At 41.0% G+C, this 24,345-nt stretch overlaps 1 protein-coding gene across 1 annotated transcript in view; it reads right to left on the bottom strand.

Annotated features, from left to right (window-relative positions):
• Positions 1–24,345, bottom strand: part of SHANK2 (SH3 and multiple ankyrin repeat domains 2) — a 314,299-nt gene that overhangs the window by 9,960 nt on the left and 279,994 nt on the right. Inside the window, exons 19-22 of the mRNA XM_010563678.1 lie at positions 23,872–23,892; positions 6,409–6,539; positions 4,937–5,069; positions 1,415–3,827 (exon numbers count right to left, since the gene is read on the bottom strand). Coding sequence (XP_010561980.1) covers positions 1,415–3,827; positions 4,937–5,069; positions 6,409–6,539; positions 23,872–23,892 — 2,698 coding nt within the window. The remainder of the gene's footprint in view (positions 1–1,414; positions 3,828–4,936; positions 5,070–6,408; positions 6,540–23,871; positions 23,893–24,345) is intronic.

Genomic DNA, 24,345 nt, shown 5'->3' with positions numbered 1-24,345 from the left:
TCTTGTACAGTTTTCATTGTATTTTTTTTCATGTATTAAGGCTTTTCCTGTACAGACAACTCAATTTCTACTACATCTAGTCAGGTGCCACTGACAGGAATTCCAGAAATTCAGTGTTTTTCTTCCATCTCTTCATTCTAAAAATTGTATAACCTCCATACCGCCCTGTCACCGGTTTGTTGACTTCTATCTTGCGGGAAATAATATAACAACTACCTGACACTGAGGCTTTTGATCATGCTGTTTTCTGAATGAGCAATCATTTGCAATTAACAGAGCCACCCTTCCCCTAAAACCAAATTACCTTCAGGCATGCAAAGAAAAGTAGCTTTTCAAAGGCTGAGTTGTTTATTATCCAGCAGAATAATTCTAATAAAATTTACTTAGATGGTATCTTTTTTTAAAATCAATGTCAGCACTGCATTTCTGCAAAAAATGCATTTCTGTGGAGCAGTGCGGGCCAAACACTATGCAATACTTCAGTAAAAGGTACATTTAACTGCTGTATGTAAGGCCAAACCATTCCACACCACAAAAAGAAATACCTCAGGCTCTCAGTAAAACTAAAAAAAAATTACCTTTTCTTTTTCATAATCATGGATTTGAAGATTTTATATCATTATTCTACACAAATGTGACAATTCCCAATGGTGTCTGACTACTGTAAGTTACTTATCACGTAAGTGCCTTTCAGAAACTACTTATATGCAAATGTATTGCACTGCACTACCAGGGATGCTGCTGTCGGGAGAAATAAGCCACCTCGCTGAACCTGTAAACGTCAGAGACTATTCACTAACAAGCGTGTGCAATAGAAAGTAAGAACTTAAAACCCATAATACGAAGTGGTAGAGATGCTAAATTAACTTTTTAGTAATAACATGAATAGTGCAAAGTGATTTCAATGAGTGATTTTCTAAGACGACTTTATGCTTCATGATAAAGTGGATCATGAGAGGTATCAGCATGAATCAAATGACATCACACAGTGAACGTGAAGTAAGCCCAGGCAAAACCACTTTTTTTACTTGTTTGAAGCCAAAATAAGTTATAGGACTGAAGAAAAATTAAATTATCACCACATTTTAAAAGAAAGGGTTTTTTAAGAGAAAAATACTACTTCTTAAAAATAAATCTCAGTAACTCACATCAAAACAACGGAAAGGTTTGTGGAAACTGTCTTTCAAGATGGAGAAGACTGAGAAAGCTCCTGTCCTATGGTGTAGACTACACAAATGTTGACAATGTAGGAAATTCTTCTCCTCTGTAAAACTGTCATAGACTATTCATTAAGCAACCATATACAACAGAGAGTACGCTCTTCTTTAATCTATGTGGTTTGTGGGGGAAATTAGTGAAGGGATGGAAAAAAATCAAGCCTTTATCAGAAAATTATTTGGTCAATTACGTTTACCTTGTACTGAGACTTGCAGTTTTTGTTCCAGTAGGTGACTCCAATCCCTCCCCTGGCTTTGAGGATTTCTCTCTGTTCATTTGCTGGAGTATTGAGTTCAATTCACTAATAACGTTAGCCTTTGGGCCTGAGAGAATTGGGCTTTTCACCTCCGTCACGTCACCCCATAGTTTAGATGTCCTTTGGGGAACAACTTTAGCCATATTGGGCTGTGCACTGATGGGAGGTGGGGGCGGAGCGGGAGGAGGAATAACAAAGCTGTCTACAGTTTCTTCAATTAGCGCGTCCTTGTAAAGTGCATTGCTTTTGTTGATTATGGGCTTCATTTTTGGCTTAGGAGGTACTGGGGGTTTGTCCACCAGAAATGTTTGCCCATCTGCATAGACTGTACAAGTATCCACGTTCTCACCCCCTTCCGAGGATAAGGTAGAGATGCTGGACACCGTTGAGATAGTGCTGGTTGTCTCTAAGTGATGGTCACTACTACTTCGGCTGTCTACCTCCTCAATCCCAGAGTCAGTGACGTTATCAAAGCTGTCAGGGGGTGGCAGAAAGGAGGCAGGCAAACAGTTTGAAAGACCCACTTGCTTTTTACTGTCTAAGGAATTTGTTGGCTGGCTGGGGGCAAATGGCGCAGGTGAAGGCGTGCCATTTTTTCTTTGCTTAATCAAGTCCGTTAGAGCCGAACCGGGAGCTGCGCGGTCATCGGGGATATCAAAGCTGTTGGCGAACTCTAAGGGGGGTGGTAGTGGCTCAGTAAAAATAAACTCTTCATCGATATCAACTGATGCTAAGGGTGGCGGAGGGATGCGGAACGGCAAGATGACAGGGTCGTCGACAGAGCTCGCTGCTACGATTGTTTTGCAGGGAGATGCCGGTGGCTCAGGCACAGCAGGCACGTTCAGCTCACTCTCTGCTTCCTCGCTCTCCTCTGGCCTCTCTGGCGGTGAGTTTTCGGGGGTCGGTTCCATTTCAGCTCCCTTTTCCTCTTCGTCTTCGGGCGTATCATCCGACTTCGCTGTGTCCACAGTATGAACCATTAACAAGCCAGCTGACTTCTGCTGCGAAGTATCCACAATGTTTATCAACATGTTTTTCTTCTCCTCAGCTTTCTTTTCTTTCCCCGCATCTGTTTCATACTTGTTCTCAGTCTCCTGCCGTCTCAATGGGCCACGAGTATTTTGCCTGCTGACAGTAGCAGTAACAGGAAAAGTCGTTTCGATGTTCGGTCTCAGCTTTGTATCTATGTAAAGCGGTTTATTAAGGTCAGCTTTAACAGCATCTCCTTTGCCTGGAATCTGCTGTGTTTGTTCTTTCATGGCTCTGTCCCTGGCAGAGAGAGCGAGGGCTAGTGGTGAGTTTGGATCTAATAGCTTTCCTGTGACCGGGTGAACATAATTATCCGAGCTGGATGCATTCGTGGACTTAGCTGCCACTGTACTGTTTTCAGTACCTTTCGTTTTGGACGAAGCGTTTAATGTCCTTGAGTCACTTTGATTTGTGGGTTCACTGCTATTAAAAAGATTTTCAGGCTCTCTAGGGGCAGGAATCGGAGATGGTGACATAAGCTGTCTGAAACCATCCTCGCTACTAAACATTGCTTCCTCGGTAAATTTAGATTGCCTCATACGTGGTGTTGGCGGTGTTAGTCCAACATCTTCATCTCCTAGGTCTGTGGAAAGGAAGGCTGGAGAATTACGCCTTGCTTCCAGCCTCTTTTCCCTGTCCCTCACGGCTCCAGCAATGGCTGCTGCAAACGGACTGCTGACGCCTAAGCTGTCGTCGGGTCGGAGTTGCCCAGGTTGCTCTGAAGACTGAGGATCGATCTCCATGCTGCTCCCTTGGCTGCTTTTCCCACTGCTGCTGGTGGATGGCTCTTTCACAATAATTGTCGGGATCGGAATAGAGCAGGTCTTTTCTGGACTGTCTTCAACGTTGGACTGTTTCACCAGCATCCCCTTCCGCCTCGCTGGTTTGGCCGGCACATAAACTGCTTTGCTTGCAATCTTCCCAACCTCAGAATATGGGTTTTCTGGCATCTGACCCCTCTTGTTCCTGAAATTTGCCTGAGATGCGGCACTCCGACTATACAGGTCTTCAGAGTCCAGAGAGTATCGGTCCAGTTCTCGTCTGTAATAGATCCCCTTGTCCCTTATCATTGTTCCCACGTTCTCGGGCCTAACCAAAGAAATTTTTGAACCTGAATTCTGATTAAATGGAGGTTTAATAGTTCCATAGCTCCTTGATGTTGGGGATTTGGGAGAGTTGTACAGAGAGGGAGAAGGTGGTGGTGGTGAAGGAGGTAAGGACTGTGGTGGTGGTGGGATATCTTCAGAGGTGTCAGGCATTGAAAGACTTCTGGTAAACTTCAGCATAGGAGGAGCCAAAAACTGCCGTTCTTCCTCTGTTATGCCTAAAAATCAGAAAGTATATTTTAAACACTGTCTTCCACTGGGATCCCTCATATTGTATTATTTCTGTAGCCAACCTAAAATGCAGGGGTGTGTTTCACATGACATGAGGCATATGCAAAATTATGAAAGAGGTCTTTTGGTTGGTTCCTACCATAAGCATTCTTTCTTGTTGAACTTCCAGAGGCCCAGATGCCAGAATTAAAAAAGGATGCTACAGAATTTTAATTAAACTGATCATTGATGTGTAGGCAGATGTTTTGGTTTTATGTATCATCAAGGTAGCTGTAGAGAAGCACATTTTCTGTGAAAATTATTGAACAGGGAAGACATTCTGTGCAGAAGAGTAGCTTATGCCTTGCTCTAGCACTCTATAAATGCATATAATAATGCGACTTAGAAACCTAATGAATTTTTAAGATGCATTTGAAACTTAGCAAAGGGACTGCGAAGATTCTATTGGGGAAAAAAAAATCATAACATTTCATTTCAAAAGATGACATTATATTATTACAAATATGGCTTTTAACATAAATAAACTGGATAATACCGGGATAATTTAGATGCTAATTTTACGTCAGCATAATGTGTTTCTAAATTGATAATTAACACTATTAAGATTACTATCGAGAACAAAGCGAGCCCAAATTTGGTCTGCTCCTTTTTTTCTCTGTTTATAAAATCATCTATTGTCATCATTTGGAATGAGAGAGAGGTGAATTTTATTCCATTTGATCAACTGGGATTCCTTTGTAAATGACACAGCATTACAATGCTTTTGCCTCAATATCAAAGAAAAAAGGAGTAGCATTTTGCCCTAGGTAATGCATCGCAAAGGACTTCTACTGATCTTTTTTTTGTTTTCCTTCTCACTACCTTTCCTTGTTAGAGGGAGCATTCTAAAGAAATGGATTAAACTATAATTCCATAATACTTGCCTACTGCCATCAAAGCAGAATGTGGAAATTATATCATCTTACACACAAACTTCTTTTCTCATGAACTTTGTATAAAATCAAACAGTCATTCACTGAGGTAAAGGTGTTGGAGAAATACGCTTTAGGAAAAGAAGCAAAGTTACTGAAAGCATGTGATTAATGCACAAGCAAACTATACATGAGAAGCATTTTACCTATAGATTTTTGTCTTCTCATTGTACCCCGAGGTATACCCAGAAAAGGACCTTGAGGACTCCCTGGTACAGTGGGCGTCATCACAGCAATACCCTGTCTCTCATACATGGACTACAAAAAAGCAAACAAAAAACCCCACAAGCATTAAAGCATGCAAGTCTTTCTCTCACATGTAAATAACTCTTCTGTCATATCTGCTAATCCACTAACCCTTTTACTTAGAATTCTTATGGAAAACAACAGCTTTGGTATTATTTTGGGGGGGAGGTGAAGAGAAAGGGAAGGCTGAGCTTTATTTACATGTTATTAAAATGACAACAGCTGTAAGCGGAGTTAGTTGAAATTATTTACAAGGCAATATGTTAAATTTCCAGCACATGTGATGTGCTGTAAGAAAAACAAAGCATGAGCAATCGCATTTTGTTTCATTCGCTTCCAAAAGCGTAGCCGCACGCTGCGCAGGTATTAATGTTCACTCTGCACCAAGCTGTATGCCCTCTTCACTTCTGAAGAACAGACCTGCTCTTGCACAGATTCAAGGTGTCTTGCGCAAGGCTACACTGGCAGTCAGCATCTCAGCTAGGAACTGAGGAACGCCACCTGAATCCCAATGCGCTCAACTGTCCCTCCTTGTAGGTCATCACAAAACTATTTGTTTTCTGCCTCTTCGAATAGCCTTAATTTCCTTCCATCCCAAGCTGCTGAGAACAGTAAAGTGCTTGTTGTATCAGGACTGATGCTCTTTTGGAGGGGTGGGTAATGGAAAAATACATCTAAAATGCAATAAAAACAATTATTTTTTCATATGCGAAGTTCCGTAAGAGCAAATTCTGCCATCGAGTAATCTGATTTCAGAGTTCTGGAGGTTAAATTTTTAATATGTGCTATAGTATTAATGTCAATTCTTCCCTTACATATCATCATGTATTATTTAATTAAGCTATTATATATGCCATTAGGAATAATAAAAAGCCTGCAGTAGGAGAAACCGTCACATTAGTGGATATTGTATGGCTGCGCTAACTCTGCTGCTGAAACTGCAATAGCATACCTCGACTTTCAGCAAAGTTTTTTAGCTTGGGTTTAGTGTTGTACTGACACTTTCAAGTTCAGAACTTACTGGCGGCTCACCAGCACAGATTACAGGCAGAACAAGTTCACATCTGTTTGAATAACACTGAGGTAGCAATGTTGTCGATGTGATGGTCTCAGAATAAATATAAGGATATAATGAGAAAAGTTTTATAGGCGTATGTAGACTCTTCTGTTAAAAAACTATTATTAGAAATACAGAGTAGACCATGCCTTAAGGTTACAAGATAATAAAAGTAAAATGAGTATATAAAGCAACGCTTGTAAATTGGTTTCTGTTGTACGCCCTGCACGCTGCCACAAGACCCCCTCCAATCAGTTTCCGCAGTGAAAGCAGTACTTCATAGCTGCCACTCACATTCATATCTGTAGCTGAGGGAAAACATCTACTAGAAGGCCGCTGTTTAATAGTTGCCACTCTTGAGTCCACAGTTGCATTGTCTGCAATTCTTGATGGCTTGGAAACTGGTACTATTTCATCCACCTTATCTGTAATATAAAAGTATTCAGTAAAATAAATATCATTTGTCCAAAAACTGAAAATTTAAGTATTGCAAGGTCAAAGGAAGAGATTTACTTTTCAAAAAAATGCAAAGAAAAAGTTTTTTTGGCATTTTAACAAGGCAACGCTTGAGCATCATAAGTCGTGCAAGCCGAGCACTTTTTATTGCTGCTACATAACATGCATGCTTTAGTTTTAAGCCTGCATGCATTTAATGTTTACTTAGTGTGACTCGAAAAACAATCCTCTTCTTCAAACCTTCAAAATGTGAAGGGAGAATATCTATATAGAAATGGAAAGAAGACCTTTAGAAATAATGAATCTGTACAGCACTGTTTCAAATAGAGATAAGCAGACTGTACTTAGTCATCAGAATTTCAGTGATATTTTGGACAATAACAAGTACTCCAGAAGTGCTCTTCTATGCCTATTCTCCTTAAGTAATCACATCCTAATTTATTCACACTCTTGGATTATGAGATTAGCATTAGTAACTGCATCATTTGTTTAACTGAAACTTTTATATGTATTTTATATTTTAATAACTGGACAGTCTGGGAATGTACTTAGTTGTGGTCAGAAACAGACCAAATAGGCAAAGTCCGAATCTGAACGAGAACTTCAACGTTTGGATTTGGGATTCTGATCTACCATACAACGTGATGCTAAAACATGGGGAAAACTTTAATCAAGATCTTCTGAAGCTTAGAGTGTTAGCTTTAGCCCCGTCTCCAACTTAGGTCACAAACAAGGTTCATCAGCATTTAATACGTAATGTTACTCCTTCAGACTGAAGACCTCAAAGTACCGTATGATCAACTAATTAGAGCCTGACAGCTCCTTTATTGCCACTTCTACTACTGTGAAACTAAGGCATAGAGGAATTGAATGACTAGCCTAAGCCAGCAGAATAGTTCGGCTTCTGAATCTGTACTAGCATCCAAACTTGAACCATATCAACAGGTTTCCTTACTATGCCTTCCATTGCACTCGCTTTCCTGTATCACGTTAATTTGGCATCTTTTCCTTTGAAGTTTCACCAAAGGAAGAATTAGTTATATAGCCTGTGGTATTTATGTGAGTGGAGTACCTTAGCCTGGCTCCTAGGCTTCCACAATGCGAGTCAGAGCAATGTTGCTTTTCAGCAATTAGCTCCATCGCCCAAATGATCACTTGCTTCAGCAAACAAGGAGAGCTACCTTCATGAGGATACTAGAGACTTAAAAAACCCAGGGGTTTGGTGGTGTAGAGATGGTGTTACTATGGCACGTATCAGATTTAGGGATTTAAGTTTTACCTCTCACTGGAGAGCAGCGCACTCAGGGCCCTGGATATGCATATGGATGGGAATAAGGCAGGAGGAAAAGAGCTTTTGATCCCTCTAAACAGTAGATCTGGCTGATGCAAGGATGATATTTTAAAATGGGAGAAGAAGAGAGGGAAGAACTTTTAGCCTTCTGGTTAGGAAGAAAGTTGTCCTAGAAGTGGATATTTCAGTGTCACAGAGGGTCAGGGAGCAGGCAGGAAAGGAAAGGTTGAGCAGAATCAGTAAGCTGAACACTGTTGAAAACTGTCTCACAAGAGTAGTGTTGCTGTTTCTTTTCAATTGAAGTTAGCATTCAATTCTTTTCATTGGTCTGCTTTATTTTTTGTGGGTTTTAAATCATCCAGTGGAAGGAGAAAAGGAAAAAAATTCTTAAAATCATCACAAGTATTCAAAAATAAAACAAACTTCAAGTCACATTTCATAAGACTTTGTAATACAAACTGTGAACTTCTGCAAGAAAAATATCTGCACTTCTGCACAGCAAAAGGCATCAGAAAGCAATGGCGTAACCATGAACATTCGACCTATACAGCAAAAATATGGCTAGACTATAGAATCGTACTCAGGGGATCTGTCACCAAGAGCTTCAACTGGGCAGAGATTTCCTGTTAAGTCTCTCCCACCCTTTTTATCATCCCAGAAGCCAAACAACAGGTCTTTGGGATACAGAAAGAAGTAAGTTTTGGAAACTGAAGCGCTAGGTACTCAAAATCTGTAAAGAAGAAATATAAATATACCATGTAAGAACTGATCCCCTTTATTTTTAACAGACACATGTAACCATATACCCATTCAGACAACAAAAAGCTACAGGGAAAGAGTGATGAGGCTATGACAGACACTTGAAAAGCATGAAAATATTTGTTTGGGGATGAAACATACACACCCTCCAACTGCACTGATTTTGCTAGACAATACTAGAAGTCAGATCCTAATTCTGGATCTGACCAAAATATCAGTTGGTACCAATTCTTAATACCATCTACTATTTCCACTTGGAGAAAACTTTGGTTTTGTGTAAGTTTATTGCAGGTTTCTTGTCTGTAGACAGGTTTTCAGTCCTTCTCACCCTATAGCTGCTCCCATTCAAGTGGTGCTCAGTGCCTTGCCAAGTCTAGCTAAAGCACTTAGAAATGGGAGAATAGAGCAGGTTAAAGCTTAAGCTGCTTTGCAAGGAACTCTTTAGGCGCTCCTCGCGTAGTATTTCCAAAGGCAGCACTGCTACATCTGCGCAGCGTCTTCTTTCGCTCTACTGCCTTTGATCAGAAGGCAAAGGTAGAGTGGAGGTTGTCATTTTAAAATTACAAGAAAAAAAATTTGAAGCTACAGAAGCAGCCAGCACGTGGAACGAGATTTATTCTAAATGGCAGCAGCTACATGGCGGGTCCTGCAGAATACGTCAAAATCTTAGCATCTGGCCGCAACTGCACCGCACTTTTGAAGTGAAAGCACTATGTGAAATAAAAACATTCTCACTGTATTATCAAACGTGCTAATTAGGCCAAGAAAATTAACTGGCTGAATCGTATTCAGCTTCATTCAAACTCATCCCAAAGAAATAAGACGTAAGCATATTGGGACAAACTTTTACTTGCCTTTGCCTTTAACTAGGCTGTTCATATCCACAGTACCAGCGTGCAAACCAGGTATGCACCAGAAACCCATGTTTGAAAGGCCGCACATACTGGAATTAATTTGTCAGGCTTACTAATCGGCTTCTCTCCCAGCCTCCTCGTGATCTTAAATATGCTGCAGCATGCATTCCTTGTACCAATGAGAGGGGAACCTTACAAGCCTGTGTTGGAAATTCTCTGAGGATACCTTTACAAACAGTTTGAACAAAAGAGATATAAAAAAGCCACAGGACGGGTGCAAAAATTCGCACCCGGTGCAAGGTGTGTCGACAGTATGGCCAAAGAAGCACGCCTCCAGTGGTATTCCTAAGAGGAACGCAGCTGGATGTAGGTGGAAGGGAAGAAATATTCTGCAGTGGAAAAAGCCTACGTTGGAGGTTGGCCATGCCAGCTGCATTTCACTGTTAAACCGGTCATTTAGCAAAGTACAGCCACAAGCACGCACGCACGCACACTTGTAAGGGAGCAATTTGTGGCTGACTGGTAGAATAACAAAATATTATCATCTGCTTTATTTTGAGTAACTTCAGTCTCGCAGAAAGATAGGGAAGAAGAGTCTATGGCTCCCTGGACAGAGAGCGCAGCTCAGCTGTAATCATAGAAGAGGATTTTTAGGCCTACGGTTATTCTCTAGTATTTGCCAGAGGAGGAATTCATCACTGCGTTGCCATATAAACTCTTCTGAACCTTTACGAGAAGTTACAACGGCATGTTGAGAGTCAAACACAGGAGCCATGCTACACCTGTGATAATTAATTACCACCGCTCAAGGGGCTCCTGGTAACAGCATCCTTTCGGAGAACTGTCAGGGATACCACATGTAAAAGCCAGTCTGATGCCTCTGCATGCATATAGCAATTTGAGTGCCACTATATTAAATTCCCCCGAGAGAGGCAGCACCAAGAGATATAAAATAATTTATTGCAAAGTGCATTTCCATCTGCCCTGTGGGTTACCAATTGCACCCGTGCTCTGCTCAGGGTGCCAGCCCTCAGGAAATTAGATGGCCTAAAGGCACAGAAGGTAGTTGCATTTTATCAACATGTAGGTCGTCTCTGATGAAAAGCTCTTAATCGCAGGCATAGTAGCACAGTACCCAACAGCATGTCATGACTTTTACATTCTCAAGAGGTCTGGCTGCTAGGCAAGTTGCTTTTTTTTTTTCTTTTTCTTAAATAATTAATATCTGTGATAATTACAGGGGATAGTCTCCTCCTAATAGATTTGTTGCAGGAGATGGCTCTTATCCCCATAGAACACATTGCTTAGTGGCTCCTGTTTCAAATCCCCAGACTCTCTCAGAGGAAAAATTATAATGCTGCCCATCAAGCCACCAGATCCATCATAAAAGGAACTTTGAAAATGAGAGTCAGGTGCCTAGATAGATCTGGTGGCACATCACTACACAGGCCCCAAAAGATAAATATGAGGTATGATCCTGGCAACATTACTTATTGTACGACATAGCCAAGACATGTGGATTAGCTCCACCGAGGGTCTTAGAAAGTGAGCTTGTCAGACCCACAGAGGATAAGAATGATCATGATCCGGTACAGGCTAACCCCAACACCTCAGGCTGGCATGCCAGAAACACCAGGCAAAGACTGATCGAACACAGTTTTGGAGGTGAGTATTGCCAAGACCTGTATACTTACCACCAAGTCCCGAATGCTTGCTCAGAGGGGATGGGATAATGGAGAAAGAAAACTCAAAAAACAGCTGCCTCAAGAAATGACTTGTATTTGTAAGAAAAGCAATGAATGCCTGGCACAGAGTAAAAAAATGCTCGTATGAAGTTAAAGTGAAAGAACAGAGGCAAATGTTCTTCAAATACCAGCAGCACACATCGTTAACAGTGCAAATATAAACTACAAAATGTTAGACTAATCTAGTCAGCCAGAATACAATGTTAGCCAATGTAGGAAATGGTTGAATTCTGCCACTGATGGCCTTATGGCTAAGAATTAAAAGGACAGGCACATTAAAAAAAACCCTAAAAATCCTATGGTGCGGTTATTTTTTCTTCCCTCCCCCTTTTGCCTGGCGTGTAGGCATGGGCAACGAGGCCCTCTCGGTTATGGCTCTCTGCAGCCGGCCACTGCGACAAGGCAGGGTGGCCTGTGGTGGTTCTCGAGAGTCGCTCGTCCCTTCGGCCCCGGGTAAGCACACAGTGGAGGATGCCACTGCGTCCTCACCGGTCCATGTCGAGGCGCAAGTTAACTCGACATGGGGGGTGGCTCTTTGGGAGATGCGCGTTTCAAGGACCTGCGTCCTCGGCTGCTTGAGGAAAGCTAAAATCTCTGACAGGTAGTTATGGATGGCTCTTGTGGAGGTAGCCACAATGCCCAGCTGCAGCTCCATACGGCCCATGGACTGCGACATGAGACCCATGGACTGTGCATGCTCCCTCTTGATATTTTCCAGCAGCTGCACAATCCTACTGTTGGTTTCCATCAACAGCTTCTCTCCCTCTGTTAGCTGGGGCTGCCCTCTCCAACCCCGATCCCTAGGGACAGGCTCAACACCGCAGCGCTCTTCATTCATTTCATCATTTCCCTCCTCCTCCTCAGGAGAGTCACTTTCAAACTGAGGAGTCCTACTGAGTGACTGATCCCCGGGAGACTGTATGTCCATAGTACACTCCGGAGTCCGCGCTGGCGTTTGAAATCCCTCAAAATCCTCCCCAACGTTGCTGTGCGTTTCAGACGAGGACAACGGCCACTGCCAGCTCTCTGTGGTCCTGGCCGGCGAGTCTTCGTCAGAGGCAGGCACCGAGGATTCCTGTTCTTCGGCCGGCGTGGACGGCGAGCTCCCTCGGTGACGGCCGGCTTGCCCCGAGGATCCAGGAACCTCCCCATCTTGCTCCCCAGTGACATCTGGCAATCAAATAGAGGAGCAACAACCACTGTATCTGAGGCCAGGCAGATGGAGGTATCTACATGCATTGGACAACACATAGAAAGAAGCCAGTTGGGAAGCCAGAGTGTATGTGTTTGGGCAAACAGAAGGGCGGACTAAAGTTTAGTGACTGCGTTGGGCACGTGGCAGTTGACGTTATTAACCACTTTTGGTTTAAATGCACACTGTCCTGTACCCATAACACACACAGCCGTGCTGCATCCCAAGGCAGGAACTACCAATTCACCTCATCGTGACTGTGACAGGCAATGTCAGTGAACCTAGCGAGAAGCTCACCTATGCACTGCAGTGGTGTCAGTCAGAAATCCCTGGGACGAGCTCAGGGCCAAGTGTCCAATTGAGCTTCCTGGGGTGCCAGATGTGCTCCACCACTGGCTGAGGGCAGCCCTTTGTTGTTCTGAAGCACTGCTGGCTATCTTCGCTTTTGTCCGACGTCTCACGTCACCCCCACCCCCAGTGCGCTCTCTCCCAAATCACTGCTGCAGCGCGACGGTGGCCGTCCACAGCATTTATCCTGCGAGCAATGCCCTCCCCAAAACATTTGCCAGGTTTTTTCTTGTTCTTTTCTCCAAATGGTAGGTAACGCCAGCTGAGGGCATTGCTCGCCAGGATCCCATCGTCTGCCGAAAATAAACCTAGCGTCGCCCTCCCCTGACTACCTCTTCCCTTGCCTGAGGGCACACGGTGGAAATCTGGGTGCAAGTGGCAGCTTAGTGTGCAAAGAGGCATTCTTACAGATGTTAATGAGGAGGATTTTAGGTATGCGCTTACTCTAAATCCTCCCCTACACAAAATGCGCTCCCAAAGGCTAGAAATGGCTAAGCTTTTTGCACCCACAGCAATCGATCGCTGGCTCACAGTAGAGCACGACCTGCCCAGCACCATTCTTGATTACGTGAGTCGGTGGCCGTAACTCTCACCCTTTCCATGCTTCAGATAAAAAAAAACATGAGTTCACTTCGGTTGTTTTTTTTGGGAGGGGGGACAATTTGGTCATCAGAAATTAAATCTGGGGCGGTCTGGCTAAAACGTTGCAGGACGGTAGTGCAAAGAGCCTGCATTCCTCACACTCAGGCAAGGGATAACGTGCGAGAAGCGCTGTCGTCGGTAAGGATGTGACCTCAACAGCAGTGGCCGACTCTTGCTAGCTGGCTGTGCTGCTCACGCTACAGTGGTCTGAATGCCAGATCAGTGTCATGCCTACTCTCTGGCATCCCAGTCTTGAAAATGTTATTCTTTAAGGATTAATTTCTGCTCTTTGAATACTTTCTATGCTGCTCTTCAGACCTCAGTTTGAAGCTGTAAGCTTACATCTGGAAGGTGTTGCTGAGGTCATCTTAAATGATACTTCTGGTTCTGTTTACGAATCAGGGTTTTTTCTGTTTTGTTTTGTTTTTTTAATATATATATTTGATACGGTTTTAAATGAAAGCTCCTTCTGACAGACCCAAGGATCCCTCCTCCTATATATCAGTCCCTGTCTGCCCTAATGTGGCACTCATCGTTTCTACACCCAAGTGCCTCCAATATTATACTGCTCTCAAAGGGATTCTGTGTGGCTTAATATAATTATGATTTTTTAAATGCTAAAATAATGGATATTATTTGTGCATTTAGCATATTCACTACTTCAAAGTATTCACATTCAAAGTATTCACATTCTCTCTGTGTCTGGCTGGACTGTCCAGTTGCATGTTTTATGGAAAGTGAGGATGAGATTGTATTTGTAAAAAGGCATGAGCTCCTTATGAAAATGAATTTTAGGGACAAACTGTCATGCAATCATTGGCTCTTCCACTCCATGGAGATTTGAAAGGGACTGTATATCAACCTAACTGTAATAACTGCTTCTTCCTTTGCAATTCTTCTCCCCCTTTGCCTAATACAGCTGTAGCTGCAATCCTTCATTAACAAATCTCTCTTAACAACTGTAGTGTAGGACCATGAAATTATTTCTCAGCATTTTCCTCTTTGAGTACACATGAAAAAAAGAACAAAAAAACAGGGGACCTATTTTTACCACACATAGCAAACACACATTTCAGTTAAATTCTATGGAATCAGAGAAAGATAAGGGATCGTATATTCATTCTGGTAGAGCCACTGGTCATACAAAATGTCTCTGTATTTCTTTTGATATGTCATCAGAAAATTCCCCGTATTTGAAAACTCCATTTTCCTGACAAGTGTTCTAAACAGAGCCCACCTAGCAATTGGTAAGTAAGAGAACCAAAATAAATTAAAAGTCAAAAACTGAAGCAAAATAAAATAAAAAAACCTCCACCCCCCCATTAATTTATGAATATTTCTGTAAATAGTATCACTGAGTTTAGTTTGTTCAGATTCAGGGGGATCATAACACTTTTGTTATTTGTGCATGTTTACACATTTGCCAGAGGCTTGCTAAGAAAAGTTTGTCTGAAAAAGCCTAATCAATTTTTGCAACGTTCCTAATCCTCTATGGAATTTTACCACTTGCCAGCCTCCTAATCAGTATTTTCAGCCTTTCGGAGCTGAAAGGACAGCATCTGGCATAGGTGACCAATAACACAAATGACAAAGAGTACCAGCAAACAGTCTGTGAAAACCCATGGGCAGAAAGTTAATTGTGGAAACTATTGGCGAATACTTATGAATAATGAATACATTCACAGGTTTTAGGATAGGTTTGTTAACTTGACTAGCAAAGAAGAGGAGGAATATTCATAACTGTTAGTATTCGTAACAAAGTGTTCAACAACTCTAGTAACTCCAGTTTCTGGAAGCTTTGTGAAGCATTGACATGGGGCATGGGGAAACCGAGGCTGCGTTACAGGCATGGCCTTACACAAGCTTTCGTTCGCTACAGAGCAATCGTGGGAAAACTGCCTGAAGGTCAACGGCTGACACCACCTTGACGAATGTGTCAGTCTCTGCCCAATAAATCCATTCCTTGATGACCAAAGGTCGCCCTAAATTCAGACCGGATCTTGGTAAGATGATTGCACCAGCGGCTAGGTTGGTGCTGTGGAAAAGGTGTGCCAGTTACAGTAGGGGCACCGGAAAACTTGGTTCGGCCAGAAACTGTCCTTATCGGCCAGAGAAGAGGCTGACTGCTTTGAACGGCTGCTGACAGCTGGATTAAAGCTGGCTGGAAGAATCACCTCAACTAACTGCCTTTAACTCATTTCCTTGGCAAAGGGGTGACTTCCAAAAAAACCCCCAAAACAGAGAGAGGGCACTAAGACTGTCAAGTCAGAATTGGCTATGGACCAAACTGTATATCGACATGGTTGATCTCGGTTGTTAATTGGCTTTAAAAAAATCTCTCTCCTTTAAAACCAAGCTTTAAATACAGTGGGTACAAAGAAGCACAGCTAGCTTCCTTAGGTGGGAAGCAAAGGGAAGAGGTCAGGTTCTCTGATCCTTCTAGCTGTTTCCACCTTACACAGCATTCCTACATGCAGCGGTTTGCTCACAGTGATATATACGATTCACAGGCAAAATAGGGCACTTATGTCTTTTATAGATATCTTTATATTTATACCTAGTGATAGCAGCCATCAAACTGGCAGTCTCCAAAGCTGTGACTTGCTTCATGTTCCTAAACTCACGTCCCTTGCTCTGACAGGGCGTGACTCCCATTTTGATCCTTAAATGACCAAGTAAGGGAATCAGAAAGGGTCATGCATAAGGGCTAAAGGAAATAGAAACATCTGGAAGTCAGTGACCCACTGCACTTTAAATTCAGCGTTTGATCACTGTGAGGACTATGCAGCTATTTCCAAAAGTCACATGGGACTCTCAGTTTTCTGAAGACTGTATTTTGTTTTGCCTTGCTGATTCTGTTGTGCTTAAAGAAAAAAATGAGATCTCTTATTGAAGTGGTCCATGTAAGAGTAACTAATGAACCTTCACCAAAGTCCTGGCTATCTTCCTTTCTTTCCTGTTAGACAGGTCCTCTGTTTCTGCAGCGAAGCCCGCAGCTGGCTGCCTGTACGTTTTTTTGCACTGGGCTGATACAGAGCTTGGTCTGATGTGGTAGAGATCAGCGATTGCTCCTGGTGGCCACAGGAGAACTGCCCCATCTTTTGTGCCTACAAGGGTGATCTGTGGTTTGCCCGATCCCGTTCTGAACATGGTGATTAGAAGCCAAGATTATTCCAGCCTTTAGGTTCATGAATATGTCCACCGTTTTGGAGCACTGCTATAGCGTGCTGTCTCTTTGCACCACAACATTCATTACCAGTGAGAGTCCTTTAAGTTTGTTATTAGACATAGTTAGGGTTGTAGCAATTACTGGGTTGAGATACACAGAGAACTGAACAGTCGATTCAGCTGTAGGGATAGAGGACTGAGACAGAGGCCAAGAACAGAGCAGGGCTTTGGATATAGACAAACTTTAGAGACATCAGAGGTATTTCTTTAACTTTTGTTCACTGAAGAACATTTGAGATTTATGCCTGTGTCGTGCCTTACCTGCCACTTGGACTGGCAGTTGATCCCTCCCCTGAGATGTGCTGCTCTTTAAGAATCCCTCCTTTTGAAATCCCACCATTTCTGTTTCACCTCTGCTACTGGATCGTTGCCTTTTCCATTATCTTTCCTTTTCAGATTCCCCACCAGTGGAGCTGGACGTGAGGGGTGGGGTACCGTCTTCCTGCAGACAGGTAGGTGGAGATGTTCCTTGGCCACACCAAGTGGGCCAGGAGCTCAACAACAGCGGTAACACAGTTGGGGAGCTTCCTGGGACCTGCCTCTGCTGCTCTGGACCTGGGCCTCTGCCTGTATCTGCATCATGCCTCCTGGGGTGGGTGCATTTTTCAAAGTGCTTAGGTACCAAGGTGACAGATGCCTTGTAAATACCTAAGATAGATACAGACAGAAACTGTACCAGGCGCAATCAGTTATGCAAAACTTCATACAATGCCAATTGCACCTATATGCTGTAGTATCACCCACCTTTTCTAGCATCTGCAGCCAACCACAGTCAAATATTTGGCACATGTATTTTTCCTTTTGGAAAGTGATGGGAACACAGGACATTCATTCTTCCTTGGTGTCAACAGGTCTAGGCACATGGCCCTTAATGTCACGTACTGCATATGCACATATTTTGTTCCATCGCCTTCCCTAAATATGAGTTTGCAAGTTTAGTTCAATTTCTTTCATTAGCCGATAAAATTTGTTTCCTTCTCAGTAAACTGAAAAAATCAGTTACCTAAGCAGTACTAACACTAAAGGGGTAGTCTTTATGTGTGCTTATTAAAAATGCATAGAGATTGGTTTAAACTAGATAAAAATATGGCTGTGGTGTTGCTTTTATCTTACGGATTAATTTTTTAAATTCCTTTTACTTTTAACTATACGTAGCTTGGTTTTAGCGTAAGGGCCAGGAGTGATTATGCCTGTAATTATAAGTTTGCATGTCTGAAAAAAAAAAAAGCATCTAAATCAACTAGGTGCACTTAATTACATTGTATTCCTTTTAGATTTTTGTCACTTCCCATATATATGCAAAAGACCTTGCCCTGCTTAGTTTGTAAAAGAAGAGCTGGGAAGTAACTTGGTAAATACTTCAGGGTGAATGTCTGTGGGTGGGGGGAACTATGGAAAGGACAATTTGGGCAAACAGTACATACGGGAATCTAGACAATGCTTTCAAAGAAGCAGATGAACAAAATTCTACAACACCTTTCCAATCCTAATAGGGTGGTAGCAGAAAGATGAGAACCTACTGATTTCAAAAGAAAGCTTGATCAGACTATAGAAGTTCATATGATAATGTTGCTTGTCATAGAAGCAATTGTACTTGATGAATAGACCTCTAGTGCCTCCGGGGAAAAACAGGTGACTCCTATTTGCAGATGGTTAAAAATGGATCTCCGTTACATTAGCTATGTCCACTGAAAACTAATGTCTTTTTTTTAGCTATTCAAATAGGAAGAGATGTATAGAAATTTGTCAAAGACCAAAAGTAGGTAAAGTATAACTAGGCCTTCAACATACTGCTAAGAATTTACAGACTAACCTTAGCTAAAGCATTGTTTCAGAGTAAGAATATCGAAGGTTAAGATTTAAATCCAAATTTGTTGTCTATGATCATATTTAGAGGAAAGAAACAAGTTCAGCCTATGGTTATGTCAGGTAAATGTATAGTTAAAAAATATACAGAAATGCAATGATTTGAGTTTTCATTTAGACAATTAGGCTAATCCTCATAAATCTGCCACCACGAGCACATTTTAATCTGGAATTAACTTCTTCCAGCCCCACCCCAAATGAACAATTTGCAGGATTGTGCTTAAATCACAATGCCAAAATCACATATTTACCATACTGCAAACAATAGGCAGAGAATATTACTTTAGCAGTTAGCATAATGAGGAAATAACAAAAGTGCTTTGCAACACAGTCAAAAACATAAGCCATTTGCAACACTTTCCTTCTATGAAATTGAGTAAAAATACTTGTATGTTCTCTGGGATACTGTAAACTCTACGAGGTACACTAAAATCAAAAAAAAGTGAAAATTACGTAAAATAAATCAGTAAAACATAAAAACTGTTTAGTGACTAAAATTAATCATTTAGCGTTGAGTATCTATAAATACCATTACATGATTTATGAAAATGATTTGTATGTGTTCACAATAAAGAACTATCAAAACTTTCTTGAAAGAAAGTCTTATTTGTGTTTCTAGGGCTGAAAATATCTTCACATTAGTACATATAAGTCACATTTACATATTATAATCACACCATCAAGAGTAATTTTAAGGAAGGCAGAAAAACTGGTATGTTCAAATTCTTTCTATAGATACAATTTTCAAGTACCAGCTCTTTAACAGTATGCTCAATTAATGAAAAAATTATACAGGCATTGAAAATACACCTGCAATCCTGAAGCCTTACAATTCAGCCTACCTTGAAAGAGGAATGGTCATTGTCTAACAGTGGTTTCTGTTTAAGAACAAAAACAAAGCAGAGAATATAGTCAATACCCACTCCTACCCTGCAAGCCAGGTGGAATTTAAGTGGCAATTTGATGTTCTGTTTAAGAGACAGCATTTGAAAATTTGGCCTAGTCACAAAAGAGACAATCAACCGAAAGAAACCAAAAAGAAAGGTGGAGGACCTAAGACATTTGCAGCCTTCTCTGTTCTTACACTTACTCTCACGCTTCCACACCGAGGGGAAAAACCAAACAAACTATGATGAATTATCTAAAACCATTTATTTTTAATTATATTAGAAATTAATTAACATGGGTGTATGAACATTTGAAGAAAAAAAAAAGAGAAATAGCAGCAAAGGGAGTTTTGAGATGAGGGAGATAAGTCCTTCATCTCCCTGGCTCCTGAAAAAGAGAGAGAACACATTAAAAGTGTTGAAAAAGTTTTCCACTGTCCTAACTGTACCATGTTGGGAAACACATGCAATTTTTACTGTTCCTCAAGCAGTCGTGATTTTGAATATATGGTTAGATATTCAATTAATAATATCTGAGTACAGCAAGCGACACTCACATAAGCCAACGTATTTAATTCGTCTGCTTCCAAACGCTACAAACCCCACGTTTTCTTTAACACTTACAATTCCTTTTCCAACTTCTTTTATACCATTGTCTTGTTGGGCTGATGCAGAAAGGTTTTGAAAACCTTTTCAATTACTGCCCTGTAGTAAAGAAAAACAAGTATCATGAAAGGGCCCTACATGCTCAAGAATAAGCTGATAAATTCAAAATAATACTAGCGTAAATGAGAAGAACACCCCCACAGAGACTCAACTGACCTCTGCTCAGGACTTCCAGTGTTTTCAAATTGTTAGTTAAAGCTGCCCACCTCATGCAACATAAACCCTGGTTTGAAGAAGTGTTCAGTACTCAGAGTTACCTGTTACTTCAAGATTCTGTGCCAAAAGTTGCTAATCAGCACATTGCCAGCTAGGTGCCGAATTTTTTTCAGTGGAAAACATAGGGTTAGCATTGTTCTCCTTGACACATGCTGATTTTCAATGCTTTTCCCTTACAAAGTGTTTTAAAAGCACGCACGTCATAGGCATGGTCCTAATCCTATACCTTCTTACGCTGCTGCAGACTCCCCACCAATTAGACTACAAGTCATAAAACCTGTAACCTTGCTACATCAACAAAAAATGCGGCCCATGTTTTTTCACACATATACTTCATAAATTCCACCCAGAGTCACTGCTTTATGCTTGTGAAAAATTACAACCTGATGACAACCTTTTTCTTATTATTATATTGCTATCTCATTAGAATTCCAAATATGTAATGCAAATCAATTACTTACAAGGATACCCTTCAAGAATTCTTCATTAAGCCTGATGCCTTTTGCTCTCATCTTCTAAAAGACAGTGTCTGGTGAAGATCAGAAAACCTTCTTCCTACACAGAAGCACTGCTGATGCTGGAAACTATCAAAGGAGTCGACGTTGTGAGTGCTGTGAAAGTTGCCTTGATGGTATTTCCATTGTTTCCTGCAGACAAATCTCCATCATCAACTCCACCACAGTGAAATAAAAAAATGAGTTTTGAACCCGGACGTCTTTGTGAGTGGTTTCTTCAAAGACAACATAACACTGTAAGCTAAGCCGCTGTTTGGCATTCATTTATATGTATTTGCTCTGCAATTTCATTGTTTCAGATGCCATTAGAATGTGCCACCTTTGAAACAATGGACAACAGGAATGGGATGAAGTGTGAATGCTTATTGCAGACAGAGCTAATAATATTTCTTTTGAATGCCATCAACTGATATTTTTCTGTTCAAATGCCACTAAGGCTTGATGCCAGATAACAATATTCTGGGTTGATGATATCACAGTTATTCTGATCTGAGAGGTGGTACTAGCATCTAAACTGCTCAAAGGAGGAAAATCCTACATTTGTATTTGGTACTGTAGCCCACATCAAAACCCAAAGACCAGTATCAACACATATAGCGGGATCATTTTAGATTGATTACCACATCAAACCTAAGAACAAACAAACCACCACCCCTAGCTCACAACTGACGCTTGTGTGACACTGTCAAAGTAATATTTACTAATGCAGAAGAATTGTTTATCTTGCCATTCCCATCTCACTATGAAAATTTAGCCTGCTCTGTTCTTAATTTTATACTTGCTCTTAGAGGATTTTTATATTAGGTTTTTAAAATTAAACACTATCCACTTTAGCTTTCACTGAAAATCCCAGATGACTCACTAAATCAAACCCATTTCCTGGCAGTAAAAAAAAGCTTAGGAACACGCAATTTTCAATTCATGTATCTAGACATTTACAGATCTTAGTTTATGGATGTGTTCCTTAAATATCATGTAATTTTAAAACTCTCCATCCACAAGAAGTTACTGATAAACAAGTCAAAACAAAAACTGAAGAAAAAACCCCTTTAAAAACAAGCTTTTCATGAGCCACATAAACTTTTTATGAACAGAGTTAAACTGATTATTTTCAAATATTAATTTTGAAACTCTAATGATACCTATTTTCTGTAGTGATCATAAAAATTATGACCAAAAATTTTTCTTTTAATGTTTTATTTTTAGAGTATTTTCAAATCTTCGTTTTAATCTGCTGCATGAATATTTTGGTTATTCTTCAGTATTAACGGGCTAGCTACACATTACCTGGAATTATATTTTAAGTACTGCCTCCAAAAAATTGCTGCTATAATTAACTGTGAGTTTACATGTTGCCATAGCTTGCTTACTTATTCAACGATTCTTGGAAACCTACAAGTCGCAAAAGAAAAAAGAACAACACGTCTTCCCCTTCCCTGATATCCCACAAAATCCAGAAAGTAGTTTCACTATTGAAAACACATCCTCTCCAAACATACGTTTAGAAGCTGGACGCTATCTCTCTGAGTCAGACAACTACTGGAAGCAGAAAGTCAGTGGCACAGATGAAGTACAGTTTACATTTTAGTAATTCGTGCAATGTAACTGCAGTAAAATGATAATACTGCCCATACCGTACTACTGTGAACCTAAAGATTTTATTACCTATGTCTTTAGACACAAACATCATGCCTTCTCCCCTGAATATAAAAAATACAGCCTATGTCCTTCCTTTCTCCTATCCTCCCAATGAACCAGAACCCCTCTCAAAAGACGACCAGCAAAACCAGTCAAACAGAACCGCAAAAGCCATTACACTCATCTTAATGCCTCCCTCGCCTATGACCCAGAAAACTGAAATTTTTGGTTGACAGAAGACTCTACAATAACAACGTGAAGATTTTTTTATATGCTGCCAAAACATATTTTTCAGAAAAATACCAGTAGCAATAGGGTTTATTCTGTCATATTCTCTGAATGGAGAAAGGAAAATATCACTAGCTGGAACCTCTGCTAGCGACTGGAAAGGAGGTCAGGAAAGAGCAGAAAAATAAAGGGTGGAAAATAACCCAATTTTGTTCTGTTTAATGTTAAAAAGCAAAAGCTTCCCTGTTGAGAGAAGACACTGCCTACAGCCTAGCCTTCCTTTCCGTGACACTGAACTTTGTCGAGGAGCAGGACACAGACTATTTTACCAGCTATCACCCAGGGGCTCAGGGAGGTTTGAGACTCTTCCTTGGGCTAGACGCCATGAAAACGTGTAAATGACACAGTCCCTGCTCAGGAGAGCTTACAATCTAAGAAAGCAAAATGACATACAGGAGCATGGAAGAATACAGCTAAACACAAACAAACTCTGTATACATATATATACGTTTACATTTATAAAAACTATCAAAACAGCACCGCTATTTCTACCTGCCCCTCTACCTAGCCATCGTTACTGAGATGATTCCTTAATAGGGCTCACAGGGGAGGTGGGTCTTTAGGAGAGATTTCAAGGAGAGGGTAGTGGCCTTATGAATCAGTTCAGGGAGGGCACTCCATGCATACGGGACAGCGTGGAAGATGTTCTACTGAAAACTTAAAATTGTGCAGAGCAGCATTTCTCCAGGTCAAAAGTTCGAGTGTTGTGTGCAAGATCCCTATTTCCTGAGACAGAGACAGTGTGGTTATGGGAGGAACGTTTGGCCATTAAAAAGACAAGCGATATCACTAACGTAGGACTACACTGAGGATGTGTCACTGGCCACATGTTCTCTGTGGCTGCCAGTTAGCGCAGTAACTGTGAGGAGATGACATGGAAGGGTTTGGAAAAGAGTTGGATACAAGGAAGGAAAAAAAGGCAAGATGAAGGAAAGGAGACAAAAGGAAGAAATGTGGGGAATATTTTCAAATGTAGTCTTCTGTTTGAGTTCTTAGTGTGTTTGCAATTTATTAACTAAATAACTAAAGAACATATACAATAATTAATGTACATTTGACACCATAAAATAAACTGGACCATATGCCAACATTTACATTATGTTATTATCCTTCACTATGGAAAGGTGAGAAACAGGTTAAACAAGAGACAAAATGCTTCCCCTTACCCTTCTTCTTCCGTACTGAAGCTTGGAAATAGAAAGGGAATGAACTGTGAATCAATTCTGAAGGTAATTTTTATATGCTAAATCCTTGTCTGTCATTTTGAGCATAAACATTTTTCTTCCATCTAAGAAGTCAGTCTCTCCCTGCTAGCCTCTACTACGCATGTATCTATCAAACCACAGTAGATAAACAGCTTGGCAAAAGCACAGTTTATCAGGGTTTATACCTTAACTATAAGAAATTGCTTCCCTGCAGATATTAGGGACACACGTACAATTTTGTTTTCTAAATTCTTTTTAAAAAACAGTAATTGGGGCAACTTATTGATACCAGGGCTTTCAAACTATGGTAACAGGGCATTGTCAAATCTCTGCAGATTGAAGTGGAAAGGAATCGTTAGCACACGTTTTCTGCCGTATTTTGGATTAACTCATTTGAAAGAGAACAACTGAGATGGTCTGCTCAGTATTATGGAG

Source organism: Haliaeetus leucocephalus, unplaced genomic scaffold (assembly GCF_000737465.1).
Source record: "Haliaeetus leucocephalus isolate CR32 unplaced genomic scaffold, Haliaeetus_leucocephalus-4.0 Scaffold173, whole genome shotgun sequence".
NCBI lineage: Eukaryota > Metazoa > Chordata > Aves > Accipitriformes > Accipitridae > Haliaeetus > Haliaeetus leucocephalus.
This window is presented reverse-complemented; position numbering and strand designations above follow the sequence as displayed.